General features: G+C 39.6%; 1 protein-coding gene across 1 annotated transcript; it reads right to left on the bottom strand.

Annotated features, from left to right (window-relative positions):
* Nucleotides 1–8: 8 nt before the first annotated feature.
* Nucleotides 9–15,961, bottom strand: LOC100542170 (protein adenylyltransferase SelO-like; the record flags this gene model as incomplete). The annotated part of the gene is made up of 16 exons (XM_010712508.3): nucleotides 9–204; nucleotides 596–688; nucleotides 779–860; nucleotides 946–990; nucleotides 1,629–1,758; nucleotides 2,991–3,074; nucleotides 3,807–3,879; nucleotides 4,506–4,575; nucleotides 6,264–6,351; nucleotides 7,103–7,170; nucleotides 11,566–11,664; nucleotides 11,765–11,821; nucleotides 11,916–11,980; nucleotides 12,761–12,889; nucleotides 13,124–13,242; nucleotides 15,808–15,961. Coding segments are annotated over 16 exons (1,440 nt in total), but the record flags the coding sequence as incomplete, so codon positions are not given.

The raw sequence follows: 15,961 nt of genomic DNA, 5'->3' as shown, positions 1-15,961 counted from the left end.
AAAAAAAGCATTACAGTTTACCAGTCCACTAAAGATCACATAAATCACTGTAGACTAAAGTTGCCATCTTCTGGCAAACGCACAGCTGGATTTACTTTTAAGCTTGAAACTTCTTCAGACTTACCCATCTAACCGTGAGAGGTACATAGCAACCCATTCTGAAAATAACCCGTGTTTTCCCAGATCCTGCAGGGCCCAGAACTCCTAAGGGGAAAGAAGATGTTAGTGACAGGTAAAAGGACCTGATTCCTGTTAAGCAAAAACTGAAATGAGCAATCAGAGAAAGCATATAAGGAGAAACAAACAGTGAACCTTCAACAAATTTTCTTCCCTAAACTCTACTTGTATCTTTTCCTCTATTTAAATTACTCAGTTTTGACATCTATATTAACCCATCTCTTTTACAGCAAATTCTACCTAAATACCTTCAGCACTTGTCCCCTATTTTTCCTTAGCTTATCTTTTGACCCATTTTGTTTTTCAATACTTAAACATCAGTATTACTCTCTTATGTTCCTTGTACGTGGATCAGACATATTTGCAAAGAATAAGGAACAGAGTGTTCCTAGAATGGGATGCCTGTATTAATGAATACCTCAGGAATATGGAGCTCCTTTAATTGGTCTGCAGTAATTTCACTGAGCTGTCGAAATGTCATTGTGAAATCAGCCTTTGTGTCTTCCATGAGCTAGTGAAACAGAGAGACTTGTATCAGTGCTTTAAAAATGGAGTACATTAGTTCTGATGTTTGATAACAAGATTAGCAAAACAAACTCACTTTTAGAAGAAAAGCAATCAAATAGTTATCATCCTCACTATCTCCAAGAAGCCCCAGTTTTCTTTTGAACAATTCTGTAAAACTGAAAATAGCAGCACAGTAAGGAAGTTGTCACATGGTAATTTGTAGTACTGGGACTGCAGTGTGTGAGCTCTAGAACTGCATACCGGACATAATAGGTTTGACCATACTCTTCCAAAATCTGGGATGCTCTGCAAAGAAAAAAAATGAATGTTAAATTCTCTGGAACTACAACTCTACTGTGGGCATAACCCTATTGCAAACTTAGAATGGAAACTTCTGATATTTCACAAACATTGATATTCAGAATCAAATGAGATATGTGTTACGAAAAAGTCTCAGAGGAAACATCAAATACATCCATTAGCTGTTGCAAGGAAAAAAAAACACAACCTTTCTTTCATTTTCATATTGAGTAAGAAATCATGAGTTTAAACTGTAGTCAAGATTTACATCAGGAATCTTTACAAAAGAATGCTGAAATACTACCTCATTATTTCAGAAGGTTGGATGGTCTTCATATGTAAGCTCTTTAAAAACCATGCTAGGAAAACCTATAACAGGAACCTACAGGCAAAGGTCCTACGATAGGGGAAGAAGAAGGGGCCCCATGACATCTAGGACAGGCCTCCAGATAGATTTTGCTATTATTTGTGGTTAACAGAAAACATTCCCATTCCCTCTTATGCTAGCCAATAACTAGTTCAGGACCAGTTTCCACCTAGAAAAAAAAATGATTTTCAAAGCTCTTTCTTCCCTATACATATGGTGATTAGATGGTCTCACATCTCTCCCAGTTAAGTGTTTAGGTATTTAAATGATTACTTACAGCTGTTTTTGCCTGGGATCCAATAAAGGTTTCAGTGCTTGTAACAGCTTGTTCAGATTAAACAGCCCAACGTTTGCCTGGTTTCCTATCTTATACCTCCCTTCATCATCAGACGTGTTTGGAACAAAATCTGTTTCAAACAAAACATTACTCTTCCACAACAGCGTAATTAAAATAAGCAACCAACGTTAAAATATTGATGTGCATTTGTTTCTGTACTTAGGCAGCAAACTAATAAAAGTGCTGAAGATATTGAAATGTTTAAACTCAGATCTCAAAGACGTTTATTTACAGTGGATTAACTCAAGATCTAATATTTGCAAGCCTAAGAAATCTCTCTCAGATTAACTTCCATATATCATAGGTGGGATTTTCCAACTTGAAAATACAAAGTAAATTTGGATGTTTTTTAAAAAAATTAAATACTAAAAATATTTTGTTCAGTGTTTTTACTACATGTAGTGCTACTACTAAGTACAAAAAGTATAAAAACAACTGCACAACTAGATTCAGGATTTACAATTAAAAAATAACATGTATAAGCATGCATTTAAAAAAAAACAGAGTTGCATAGGCAAGTGTTATGTATTCATTCCTGAAAAATTATATCAAATGTGTTAAAGTATGGAAATCCTTATCTGGGAGATAAACATGTGCTACATAAGTGACAGGGTACCCAGATGTAAGACCTAAAGCCAGAAAAGACTGGTTTTTTCAGTACAACAGAAGTCAAATAATACCTACGCTCAAGAGGTTTCATTAATTTGAGGCTGCAATCTCATGATAACAGACCGCAAGACAACCAACCACTATTGGTTCTGAACATTACTCAGATGAGATCTGTCAACAATAATCAAATGTAGCGCATTTATGTATATGCTGCATTTACATTAATCAATCCCAGACTGAGTTGATATATTCAGTTTTATATGCATATGCCATGACAGGATAGGTTTGATTTCTTTTCCTTCCTTAGAGCTGCTGTGACTACAAAGCAAGAGCATAATGCATGTAAAGTTGCATGCAACTTGCCATAGGCTGCTTACAGCAACATGCAATTTTTAGTTTTTGAGGTTCCTGTTATATCATCTGTTGAATCAATGAAATGCAACAGGAAGCATTTTTTGTGAAAACAGGCTTAATAGCGATATTTTATTTTCAAACTCTCAGCAACCAAAACATAGCCTGTATAGCATATTATAAAACTGGGCTTTAATATATTTTTCCCCCTAAAACTGTTCAAACAATACACATTCTTGGGATTTTTTTGCTAATAACATTAGAAGAAATTACATAGATTAATAAAAGTAATTTATGTTTAGTCAAAAATTGTATTTAAAAAAAAACAAGTGCTACACTCACTTGGGTCATAGGAGTCCATAAATCCAAACGGACCATAATCTATTGTTATGGATAACAAACTGAAGTTATCTGTATTGCACACACCTACAATTAAACAAGGAAAACAAAAGGTAACATTCCACTCTAGATTTGCTGTAAAATCAATCCACTGAATCTAGACAACTAGAGAAGTTCCCTCGCAGAAATCAGATTCTGGAAAACAAACTTGTCTCTTTCATTCTTGACCTGGCAGGTGTATGAAGTATAAAAATTAGGAACTGTTTGTTATATCATCTGGCATTTGGTGTCCATACCTAGATGGCACTCTTTCCTTTTCCATTCAGTGTGACACAGTATTGAAACAGCATCTTGCACAGTTCCTCAGTTAAGTTTCTTTGCACGTGGACTGTGTGCTGTATTAGCAACACAGTGCTACTTTATTTTGCATAATACAAACCTGAAACCAGGGTGGACAGCACTCTATCCTACACAGTACATACACTATAAAAGGACAGGTTCTTACATAGATGCATCAAATCCTGAGCAATTAAACTTACACATCTTTGCACATCAGATAATCACAACAATACTGGAAAACCCATACTCTTGCTGTGTTCTTTGTTTCTGCCAGTTAAAGTCAGACTGAAAAAATCGGGAATTTTTCTCAACTCTGTTATGAAAAGAATTGCATAGTATTAATGAATAACAGATACTGCTGCAGGCAAGGACATCGGAAGGACTGCAGAACAAAGGAACAAATAAAAGCCATCTTTAAGTAAGTAATTATAGAGTCACTCCTGTAAAGCCAACACTGTGACAATATCTACTGCAGCTTACCATGTGCAAAACCCACAGACATCCACAATGCAATCAAATTTGCTGTCTCTGATACGACTGTAGAGAAAAATTCCTAAAATCAAATACATGTTTTACTTCACATAAACAGAATACAATCAGCAATATAAACATTTGATTTACTTTAGAAATACTTTGTACATTCTATTTTTAAATGTGCATCTCTGATCACTGCCAACTGGGATCATTCGTTCACATGCTAAATGATGTGACTGCAAAACGGCCTTATTCAGCAGAGACTATAGTTACATAAATACACACAGATGCAATAAAAGTACACAGTTACATACATATGGATACACTAAAAAAGGGTAAAAGTCTTAAAAAGGAACAAAGACGTGATAGTTCTACATTAGGAAAAACCTAATTCATCACATTGTAACCATTGCTCACTTAAAAGTCTGAGCAGTAAGAGAACAGAAAGTAATGCAAAATGGAAGCTTCCCAACAAACACATCCATAATCAGAAGTGGTGAAAAAGGAATGCTCAGACTGGATTTTGAAAAAAAGAGGCAGTTTCTTGTTTTGTTTTTTCAACCAAAGAGTAAATGAGTTATTAATAAAACCTGAAAGATTATTACAGATATTGAAACTTTATAAAGCTGCAAACTTTGCAAAGCTTTGTACAGTGCTTTGTTCACAAGCTTGTGGAAAACAAAAATAGCTTTCAAAAATACTTACCAGATACCTATCTGAATTGTTGGGGACTATTGATGGAAAATGTTCCTGGATGATAAAGTCCAGCAATCTCCTGTAACATGAGACGCAGAATTCATTAAAGAAAAATTGGTACTTTTAGAATTGAGCATTCAGAACTCTTATTTCTTAATAATCAGATGCTGACCTACAGCCTGCTGCAAACAGGCATTAGAAAATGGCATCTATTTACTCCAATGAATTTTGGATTAAGCCTTTAAAAATACTTAGAGATGCAACCTAATGTTCCAGTTATAACTATAGCCAGAGACTGCCATGGAGTTAAAACTATTCCCATGTGTTGTATTTCCAGAGCACAACGGGATCTGGTTTAGCATAATATCATACCAGACTTCAGGAAAGAAGTAATTTGTGGATCCAAAAAAAGCTGCATCATTGCAAGTAATAACTCTAGATTAGAATTCTCCACACAGAAAATTTTATGACTGAATTCTTACTAAGTAGGGTTACTTGCTATTATAGCTGGCCGTTCCCCTAAGCATAGCATTCCTATATGGCAGGTTAAGGAAACTGGGATACATACATTAAAAACTGTGATGCCTATCAGATGCTTCATTTACAGATTTAAAGCAGAGCAGCTGGCAATCAGTACAATTACGAGCTCTATGTAGGACTGTTGTTGCTAGAGCTAGCCAGGGCCACTGGCACAGGCAGCTGTAAGAACCACCTACACTGGGCAGGTGACCCAGGCAAGGGCTGGACCTGGGCAAGGGTTGTGAGGCTGTGCACACAAATGTTTTACATTCTAGTCAGGCTGTTGGAGCAAATAACTGAACTGTCCTCGCACTGTGACTGCTTTAGCAGAGTACCAGCTGTTAGAGAGCTGACCAACATACTGCCTCAGAGATCAGGCTGCCCTGGGCCTCTGTTCTGTATGAGCACAATAGATCTGTAGGCGCTCATTAAAACCAATTGCTCGCACATACTTTAACAACAATAAAAAACAACGCTGTGTCATTTTAAAGTCAGTTCCCTAATTCAATCTCCCAGTTTATAACAAAACACTCCTGTGAGATTTCAAAGAAAAAGAAAAGGGGAGGTGGGGGGAAAGACAGCGTAAAGTCACAGGGGAAGTAACCTTGAATTACCAATTAATGCAACGTGCAACAGCTGTTATTTCTCTCTTGTTGTTTTTAAGCACCCAAAAACAATTGCTATTGCAAGTTGTTATCAGTCAGTACATTGCTTCCACAGAGGAATGATCAACGTTAAAACAAAACAAAACATCTGCCATGCTAATTGCCCGAGATGAAGGAACACACAGAAGCTAATATTGCTAAGAGGTTTAAACTTGTGCAATACATTTTTACCTAATATGCGTGCCTGGAGGGTGTAGCTTATACAGCAAACTGGGGCTAGGGATTTCTGCTGCTTTAGCCTCACAGACAACTATGAGAAACTAACACCTTATTCTCTAAATTTATAACTCTTAGTAAAACATACAGCTTCCCCTGTTCTCAATGCTTAATTACCAGAAATATTTGAGCTATGATAGCTTTTTGATGTTACAAGATCCAGGCCTTAAGAAACACCTGGGGGATTTTATCTCGGTGCCTTCAGAACCTTTGTATGTTTGTAAAAATACAGCAGGTTATCTTTCTCGGTGATGCAATCTTCCTTTCTATATAATTGATGCCTGAATTTCAACTGCATATATGCATTCCAGTACAAATTTGATTGTTAGGAGAAGCAATGTAATTACTACAAAGACCAAATCCAAACCTTAGTAAGTCCAGTTCCCCAGAATGAGCCAAGATTTCTAAGGATCCTATACGAAACCACGATTTGGCAAGACGGAGTACTACTGCACCTTAAATATAGATACATGTTTAAACGTAAATGGAGTATCAGCAACATCCCATAGTCGATCTGTTACGTGCTGGTCTTTGCTATAGACAAATAATTTACATGTGCATAGTTAACAAGTATTTCTAGCAGTATGCTCTACACATAACAGGTGAATACACGTAATACCACACTACGCATGCATTTTAATGATAAAGGTTAATTTGCTGGAAAGCAATTGGTACTTTTTACTCCTCCACATCTTCATCTGTTTAGCAGTATGCACTATACCAGCAAACATAAGCAAAATTCCAGTACTGCATTAACATTACAACTCCCCCACAGAAGGTAGCAACAAAGAACGAACCAGCGTAAAACACTTCTGATTTTAATCCATGCTGTGCCATCCCACTCTTTTTCAGAGCAGGCTTAGAGGATGGAGCAATGGTGCAGCCACAGTAGTGCCCCATCATTATGGTATTGCCTGTGGAATTATGGAAATTTTCCCTAGATCCCAACATCATTTTTGTAATGGCATGTGAAAAAATGTATAGCACTACAATACATGCCACAGTCAGAGCAGGTCTGTTCAAAGGGCTTCACTTTTTTATCTAAGATGTGCTTGAGACTGATTTTCTCAGGAAAGTTTTCTATCTCAATAAATGAAATGAAGCCTATTGCACAGTTTTTGTTACACATAAGTGACAAAGTTGATTTTTGCAATGGGGAATTAAGTTGCAGTGGTAAATCATGTTACTCTGAAATGTGTTCATTACCTCTCTCTTTCTTAATATTTCCATTGTAAAACTGGTCTCTCCACACATCGTCGTCACTGACAACTAAGCTGTAAGAAAGAAGAAATGAAAATTAAGAAGTTATTACAGGAAAATTAATTTACACTGGAGATCAAACTATATTTTATATGACTATTTATTTCAGAATATTCTTTTGCTGGAATAGTTTGTTTTTACAATCAACACAGGCAAACAGTAAAGCTGCAGCTTACCAAGCTTCATTAGCAGCATGCTTTCCCCTTCTACTTACACAGTGCTGCCCATTTTCCATTACGTACATTGTTCTTGGGGAGAGGGTAGCATTCAGAAAAAGCACTGCATCCATTTGGAACCCCAGTAACTAATGAGAGTAATGATAACATAAATAAGTTACAAGTCCCCTGAGGACAACAGCAAAATTGGAAAAACAGAAATTAGAAGCCAAATTGTTGCATCAGATTGCCTTTTATGTGAGCCAAATCTGCTGTCTCAGTAATCTCAGGGACAGAACTGGGATCCTCAGCAATTGAGAACTCTGCAAATAGTACCAACACACAAAAAAAGGCATAATTTTGATGATGCATTATAATTCTTTTCTTTCTTCTTCACTACTCCTTGTACTTGAATTTTTAAAAACAATACCTTCCTCTCAGTTGCCTTACAGTTCTGCACATCCTAGATATTTTTCTATTTATCCAAATACTGAGATCTGTGAGTGCTTGGAAAATAACCAGTTGTACTTGCTTTAAAATATGTCAAAATTTACACTAATCTTACAAAATAAAATATGTAATTTCACTCTATTTTCTGTTATTATCCAAAGAAGAAAATTGCATCAATCACCATAAGCCATATGGGGGCATCATTTTCTGCTAAGGTTAATGTGTAGAAAGTTTGCCCTCCAAAGCAACGGAGATTATACTAACCATCCTGCAGAAGGAATGCCTGGTGTTATCTTTTGAAGGAAACATTATTCCTTCAATAGGCACAAAAGACTTCTGATTTGAGAGCCTAGGAGCAGGAAAAACTACCCCAATTCATATAATTCTTTGTTTTTTGCTTAGCTTTTTGCTAATTGAGAAAGGTCTTTCAATTCAAAATAGCTGGATGCACAATACTGGAAATTTTATGCAGGTAATTAAGGTATCTTTTAGGTAGTTGAAGGCTGAACAGAAGACAAAACCAAACTTTCCTTGGAGGAACACAGAAAAGGACAACAGACAACAGGCTTTTGACACTACTTTGAGGCTTATGACACTTTTCTCCCACAGGACCTTTGTAACAAAGCTTAGAAAGTGCAGGGTAGATGAGTGGACAGTGAGGTGTGTAGAGAAGTGGTTGACTGGCAGAGCTCAGAAGGTTCTGATCAGCGGCACAGACTTTAGTTGGAGGTCTGTGACTAATGGTGTTCACCAGGGGTCAGTGCTGTGAGGCCACATCTGGAATACTGTGTCCAGTTATGGGCTCCCCAGTTCAGAAAAGTCAGGGATCTCCTAGTAGGTGTCTAGTAGAGGACCACAGAGATGATGAGGGGCCTGGAGCATGAGGAAAGGATGAGACCTGGGACTCTTCAATCTGGAGAAGACTGAGAGGGGATCTCTCAGTCTGTTTATAAATATCTGAAGTGCAGAAGTCAAGTCGGGGGGGGGGACGGACGACTCTTCTCGTGGTGAGCAACAGTAGAAAGGACAATGTGCAGAAATTGGAACACAGGAAGCTCCATATTAACACAAGGATGAATTGCTTCACTGCCAGAGTGACAGAGCACTGGAACAGGCTGTCCACAGAGGGGCAATTAGAAGGAATTCTTACAACAGTAATAATTGATGGTAACCATGGCTTTGAAGTTAAATAAGTCTTTTTTTCTGCATTTCAGAAAGCATTAGCAGCTAGCCAATCCAAATGTTCTCTATTAACTGCAAAGAAAAGGCTGTGAATTGTTCCAAGTAAAAGCAGGAAAAAATACACAGAAGTCAAAAAATTAAAAGGCTTTGCAAACAACTAAAAATGTCTCAGACAAAGTACCAGAGGCTGCAGGGTACTCTGACTGCAGTTCCACTCTCGGGGCAATTGCTTTACTGGAGCAAAGCTAGGAATTTTTTTCCAGAAAGAGTTGTTGTTGAAGCAGTAAAATAATGATTGTTATGTCTCTATGAGTAAGAATACAAAGTGCTAACATGAGTGAGCTGAAAGAAGGAAATCTTAATCATTCAAGAAGAACAAACAAATTCAAAAAGACCCCAGACACAAGTACAACAGTGTGCATCAGAGCACGAAAGGAGAGCAGTCAGGATAATAACAGTACTCAGTTCTGCTGTTTCAGACCTCTGCTCAGAGGGTTTTTTTTATTTGTGTAACCCTTAGCACACTCTGCACAAAATCCCTACAGAATATCAGCACTTTTCTTTCTGAAAATCCAGGGAGGCAGCAAGACTTTTATAGTTACTAATACAAGTTAATGAACAAATAACACTTAAAAGTTTGCCAGATAACTGAGCAGCTGCGTCAAGATACCACACTACCACTATAAAAATAGTTTTCAAACAGCCTCTCCAGTTTGAAGGTACCATTACCTGGACAGCAGCAGATAAGAGGTATACTTGGCAACAGGAGACAGGGAGCTGAAATCACTCTTACATCAGCAGCTGGAACAGCACTCGCTGAGGAAGAGAGGGACTACATCCCAAACTAACCTTAGCTCGAGCTTAAGGGCTAGAATTCATGCTCCCAAGTGCCCTGCATGCTCTTCTGCATGACTACCAAGTGTTGTGCACGTAAGGGCCATCTCACACTGAAGACTGCACACTGGCTTACCTCTTTGACCTAATCCCTGACGCTAACTGGTAGACCCACTTCATGACTAAAATGGTACCATGTGAGGAAGCAATCCTTAGCAAGCAGTATAGTCACAAACTGTAGCACCCCATTGGGAAGACAGTACTTGAAATTAATAGAGCAAACCAACCTGCTGGGTGTTCTGGGTTAAGCTGTAAGGCTTTTCCCTACAATTCTGCCAAAAACTCTTTTTACAAGAATTCTAAGTGAACCTCACCAGCCTCAGTGCTACAGCTCCCCACGGGGAAGAATACAGATATCAGCTGGGGTTTTTCCAAATGAAGTCTCACAAACAGTTGGAAAAGCTTGTACAGAGAACTGAAGCACACTGTGTACTCAATAGAATTGGTACACAGTTAAGTGGTAATTTCACATTGGTTTTGCACTGAACAATTTGTTGAAACGGCAGCAAAGAAAGGACAGAACCTTGCCAGATACTTCCCTGCTGATGCTCTGGAAGACAACATTTGCATCAATAGCTAACAGCAAGGGTTCTCAAGGTGAAGTCAGTGAATAAACCATCAAAATGTCATTTACAAACACCCCATTTCAAAAGAAAAAATGTGTTAGAATTAATGCTACAGAGATTTGCAGACACCTTGCAAATACAGAAACCCTGACATGTGGCAGCTGGGTATTGGCCTCTTCCAGAGAACATTTACTTCTTTAAAGCCTGAAATTCTGAAGTACAGACATATGACTCCCTTGGAACACAAAATAAACATGGCATTTTAAACACAATCATCTGAAAAATTCAGTTTAGTTCATTCTGAGAAGGTCATCTACATGAGTGAATTTTAGTCCTCTTTGGTTCAAACAGAATTGGTTTTAAATGAGTTTTTAATACAATTCCCTCTCTGCTCAAGGTGCGTTTGTATAAAAAAGGAGTTGGAAGTAATTATCTACATTCAAGTCTATCTCCAATACATTTATCTAACCATTTTTCCTACCAGTCTTAAGAATTGCAAGTAGCTGACTACAACAACACAGAAAGAGTTACTTTCAACATTTTCCTGCTTGGCCTGATTCTGGAAAAATTCATCAAAATGCATAACTTTAGTGTAATAACAGACTGTAACAAGTACTAGCAGACTCACCGATTATCCACAAACTTGAAGGGTACTACAGAGCAGGAATCTAGTCCTGCTGTTTTTGCAAGCTTTTCTGGTGAATAAGAAGTGAAAGGACAGTTATATATATATATTTAATAGAAGAAATTTGGATTGTAGTACCATAAAAATGAGAAAGGGGAGTTGTGTCAGATATGATTACTCCAATTTCTCCTTTTTACTTTCTTCATAAATGAACCACATTTCAAATTAAAATAAGGTAATTGAGTTAAGACAGTCTTCCAAGAGCGCAACAGCTGTTCAGCACAATACATAGACAGTACACTATACTGTGTTTAAACAGAATATTTTAAAGCATATCAAACATAAAAGTGAATGGGTAAACAGCTGGAGCTCATGATTTCTGGAAAGTTTTATCCAAAAAAATATCTAAGAAAGGGTTCCAATTGCATGCATGTGAAAAGAAAGATCTGTCCTTGTTCTGCTTTATTGGTGCTCAGCAAAACTCAGGCACAAGATTACCTTTAATTAAGGATGGTGTGAAAAAGAAAAGAGTAATACCTAGCAGCTCTGCTTGTTGGAATTCCAAGATAATGCATAGCCTCACTACACAGAAATTCCCGCACAGAAGAGCGAAGCACAGCTCTTCCATCACCATTCCTACAGAGAACAAAGAAATAAAAAAATCAGTCACAAAATCTAGGCAACTCTAAAACAGAAAACATCCACTTTTGTTATGTATGAATTAACTGCAACTTACTGGGAGTATGGGGTCTTTCCTGAGCGCTTCAACTGTAGTTCCCACCTCTCACCACGCCTGCAAAAATACCATCAGTTTGTAACAATGCACCCTGGGCTTTGCAGCTGTACAGAATACAGAAGTAGTGCAGTCATTTCAGAAAGCCTCGCACCTGTTTGTGTACACTCCGACCAAGTGGGCTCTTCCGTCCCCCAGCTGACCTGCCCAGCTGCCAAACTAGCAGAAATGAACATCAAATCATTTCTTCTATGAGTAACAGCAGTTAAACTCAAGCAGTACAAATTGCATGTAGGTTCGCTGTGATCTACGCAATACAATGACACATTTGCTCAGGGAGTAATTAAGATATTGATCCCTAAAGCACTTTCACACTCACACCAACAATGAATCAGAAACCGCACACAGACACAGTAATCCCCATATTTTCCCTCTACCCTCCAGCTACAAAGCCAGTTACTGACCTGTCTTTTCTGCATAATGAGCCCTTCAACCAACACGTCTTGTAATAAATACACGATTTTAAACTGGAAATTATGCACCAAGTTCTACCACTCTTTTCCATGAATAATTTCATCTATTTTAATGAAACTTAACTCTTATTAAATCACGCTATTGCTGAATTCAGTGAGGTTCTGTCCTTCTTCGCTCCCCTGAGCCAGTACTATCTATCACCAACCAGAGCTTGCCAGGCTGTGGGGTACAAAGCAGACTCTGCAGCTAACAGAAAATATAAGAACAATTTGCTTCTTGGAAAACAGAGGCAGAGAAAGCAGACACAGTACCACAAAAGGGTATTATAGATCTCTTCTATCCGCAGCCCTCAGAAAGAGCAAACCTGCCATCTAAACATCCACATACATTCATGTACTTATGGGTATACATGCATACATTTACAAGTACATATACGTACATAATTCAAGGAAATAATATAATTTAAGGTAGAATCCACATTAAAAGAACTACACAATTCCACCTGGAAGAACAAGGGTTAGTTACCTGATGACCTCCGTATCTATGGGCCAATGGAACAGACCCAGGTAACACTTTCTCACCGCTGACAAACTGAAAAAAATCAGATGTTTCTTTGACAGATATATGAAGATCCAAAATATCTTCAATAACTTCCTGGAGAAAAATAATACATGTGGTACTTGAATATGAACAAAATTCTGGTGATAACAAATGTGTTGTCTATATCCTTTATTATCAGTAGACATCTCACAATATGGTTTAAATGTCCTATTTGTTTGAAGTATATACTGACACCTCAACAATAAATAGTTTATGAATATTAAAATATACTTTAATATGTATTTTAACTATTGTTATAAACTGGAGAGGAACCAAAATAATACCAACCTCTGAAACAGCCACAAGAAGAACTCTGGATTTAAAAGGTGTGGGATAGACAATTGAAAAAATGCAGTTTCTCACATTACGGACATAATTTTCTTGGATTGGATCAATTGGAAAAGAATCTGTATGAAACACATGAAAATGGTAAAAAACAAAAACAAAAAACAAAATAACAACCAAAAAACCCAACCCTAACCGTATTATTCTTGATAATACCTTTCCTCTTAAATCCAATCAAAATACTTCAGAATCAATTTTAAAAAAAATCAACCAGCCACACAATATGAACAAAGAATCGAAATTTACCAGAACATGTATTCATAGAGTCATACAACTCTTAGAGTTGGAAAGGACCTTCAAAGGTCATCTAGTCCAACTCCCCTGCAACGAACAGGGACACACACAGGTAAATCAGGCTGTCCAGGGCCTGATCCAACCTCACCTTGAAAATCTCCACGGATGGGGCATCAATCACATCCCTGGGCAACCTGTTCCAGTGCCTCACTACCCTCATTACAAAAGACTTTTTCCTTCTATCCAAAATTAAACCGTACGAAAAGACCCCCAGATAAACTTAGGGTCTTACTCTATTTAAGATTTTTCAAAGGAAGGATTGAATCCTGAAGTTAAAGGAACAAGAAGACCATGCCAATTTTAAGCTCTAAAACATATTTTCAATCAAGTGTGATCAGAAGAGTCTCCAGAGTACTGGTGGGTGGAAAGCTGGACGTGAGCCAGCAGTGTGCCCTTGCAGCCCAGAAGGACAACTGTATTCTGTGCTGCATCAAAAGAAGTGTGGACAGGGAGGTGATCCTGCCCCTTTGCTCTGTGCTAGTGGGACCTCACCTGGAGTACTCCAGATGTGGAGTCTTCAGTACCAGAGAGATGTGGACCTGTTGGAGTGCATCCAGAGGAGGGCTACAAAAATGATCCCAGGAATGGAACGCCTCTCCTGCAAGGACAGGCTGGGAGAGCCAGGGCTGTGCAGCCTGGAGAAGAGAAGGCTGTGAGGTGATCTGATAGTGACCTGTCAGGATCGAAAGAGGAGCTACAGGAAAGAAGGGCATGGACTATTTAGCAGGGTCTGTGGTGATAGAACAAGGGGAAATGGATTCAAGCTTAAAGAGGGCAGATTTAGCTTGGATATAAGGAAAAAATCTTCTACAGTGAGGGTGGTGAGGCACTGGCACAGGTTGCCTAGAAATGTGGTAGATGCCCCATCCCTGGAGGCTTTCAAGGCCAGGCTAGATTAGGCCCTGGGCAACCTGATTTACCCATGCACCCGTTCCTGTTCACTGCAGGGGAGATGGACTAGATGACCTTTAAAGGTCCCTTCCAAGTCTAAGGATTCTATGATTCTAAGGCAGTTTTACATTGTACTCAGCTATATGCAACTCTACAAGGTATTTGCAGCAGCCAGAAGAGCTACACCCACAGCTGAACATGGCAGCAAACAGCTGAAGTCACTGCACAGTGGTAACTGCGGCACAGCCCACATGCAGCGATGATCTCCAGGTAACACTCCGAAGTCTTCTCTGAGCAACGTAACAGTAAATAAATGGGTCAGAGGATGCACTTCTTGCTGTGGCATACATATGCAAAGATGTACTTCGTTCTTCACCCAAAGCTACTCTGAACCATCTAACAGCACAAATACTGTTTTATAACACTGGACAAATATTGTGCATTTTAACACCTTTTTGTATTTCTCCTTGCAATATTTCTACAGTTTTGTGTTAAATTCCCATGCCTCACAGTCACCAATTTGTAAAATCACAGAACGGTTTGAGTTGGGAAGGACCTGTAAAGGTCATCTGGTCCAACTCCCCTGCAATGAGGAGGGACATCTACACCAGGCGCTCAGATCCCCAGCCAGCCTGACTTTGAGTGTCCGCAGGGACAGGCATCCAACACCACTCTGAACACCTTGTGCCAGCGCCTTATCACCCTTAAAATATTAAGATATTAAGTCATTATCTCAGGAGACCTGCCGTTAGCCAAGTTTCTCAATGCCTTTTAACAGCAAATTCTGCTTCAGACATCTGCCACACAGTCTGTCACTGGTTATGCCTGCATATAAATCCACCACCTGAAGAAAACTACGTCCTAGCAGAACATGTTGGAAGGGACCCCCAAGGTTCACTGAGTCCAACCTCCGGCTCCACACAGGGACCACCTAAAATCCAAACTCTCTGGAGCGGTGTCCAAACATTTCTTAACTCCAGCACTCAGGGCCGTGCAGCCCTGTGCAGCCTGTTCCAGTGCCTGAACACCCTGTGGTGCAGAACCATTCCCTGACCCCAGCTGCCCCTCCCCTGACACAGCTCCATGCCGTTCCCTCGGGCCCTGTCGCTGTCACACAGAGCAGAGCTCAGCGCTGCCCCTCTGCTCCCTGTGAGGAGCTGCAGCCGCCATCAGGTCTCCCCTCAGCTTCTCTGCTCTGGGCTGAGCACACGCAGGCACCTCATCCACCAAGTCATCACCTCTAATAATCTACGCGGGGGCAACATGGAAACAACTTTTGCTATTACAGCAATTCTGTAGGCTACACAGCCTTGGGTACTAGAAATCGCTGCCAGCTTATTGCACTAACGCTGAACTGCGACTTCTGCGCCTCTGCATTACGACAGCTCCCGACGAGAAGCAGCAGCCGCCCCTCTCTCCGCCACCCCGGGCCAGGCGCGCACCCAGCAGGCTCCCCGAGCTCAGGCCCCACTCGCCGACGCCGGCAGCCGTCCGCTCCCTATCACAGCTCCGCTCCAGGCGCGACGCGTTCGGGCCCAGCACAGCGGGGCAGAACCGCTCCGGCGGGCCCCGGGCCCCGCAGACCCACGCGAGGCA

This window comes from Meleagris gallopavo, chromosome 6 (assembly GCF_000146605.3).
Source record: "Meleagris gallopavo isolate NT-WF06-2002-E0010 breed Aviagen turkey brand Nicholas breeding stock chromosome 6, Turkey_5.1, whole genome shotgun sequence".
NCBI lineage: Eukaryota > Metazoa > Chordata > Aves > Galliformes > Phasianidae > Meleagris > Meleagris gallopavo.
Note: the sequence above shows the minus strand (reverse complement) of the source record. Positions and strands in the feature narration are given on the sequence as shown.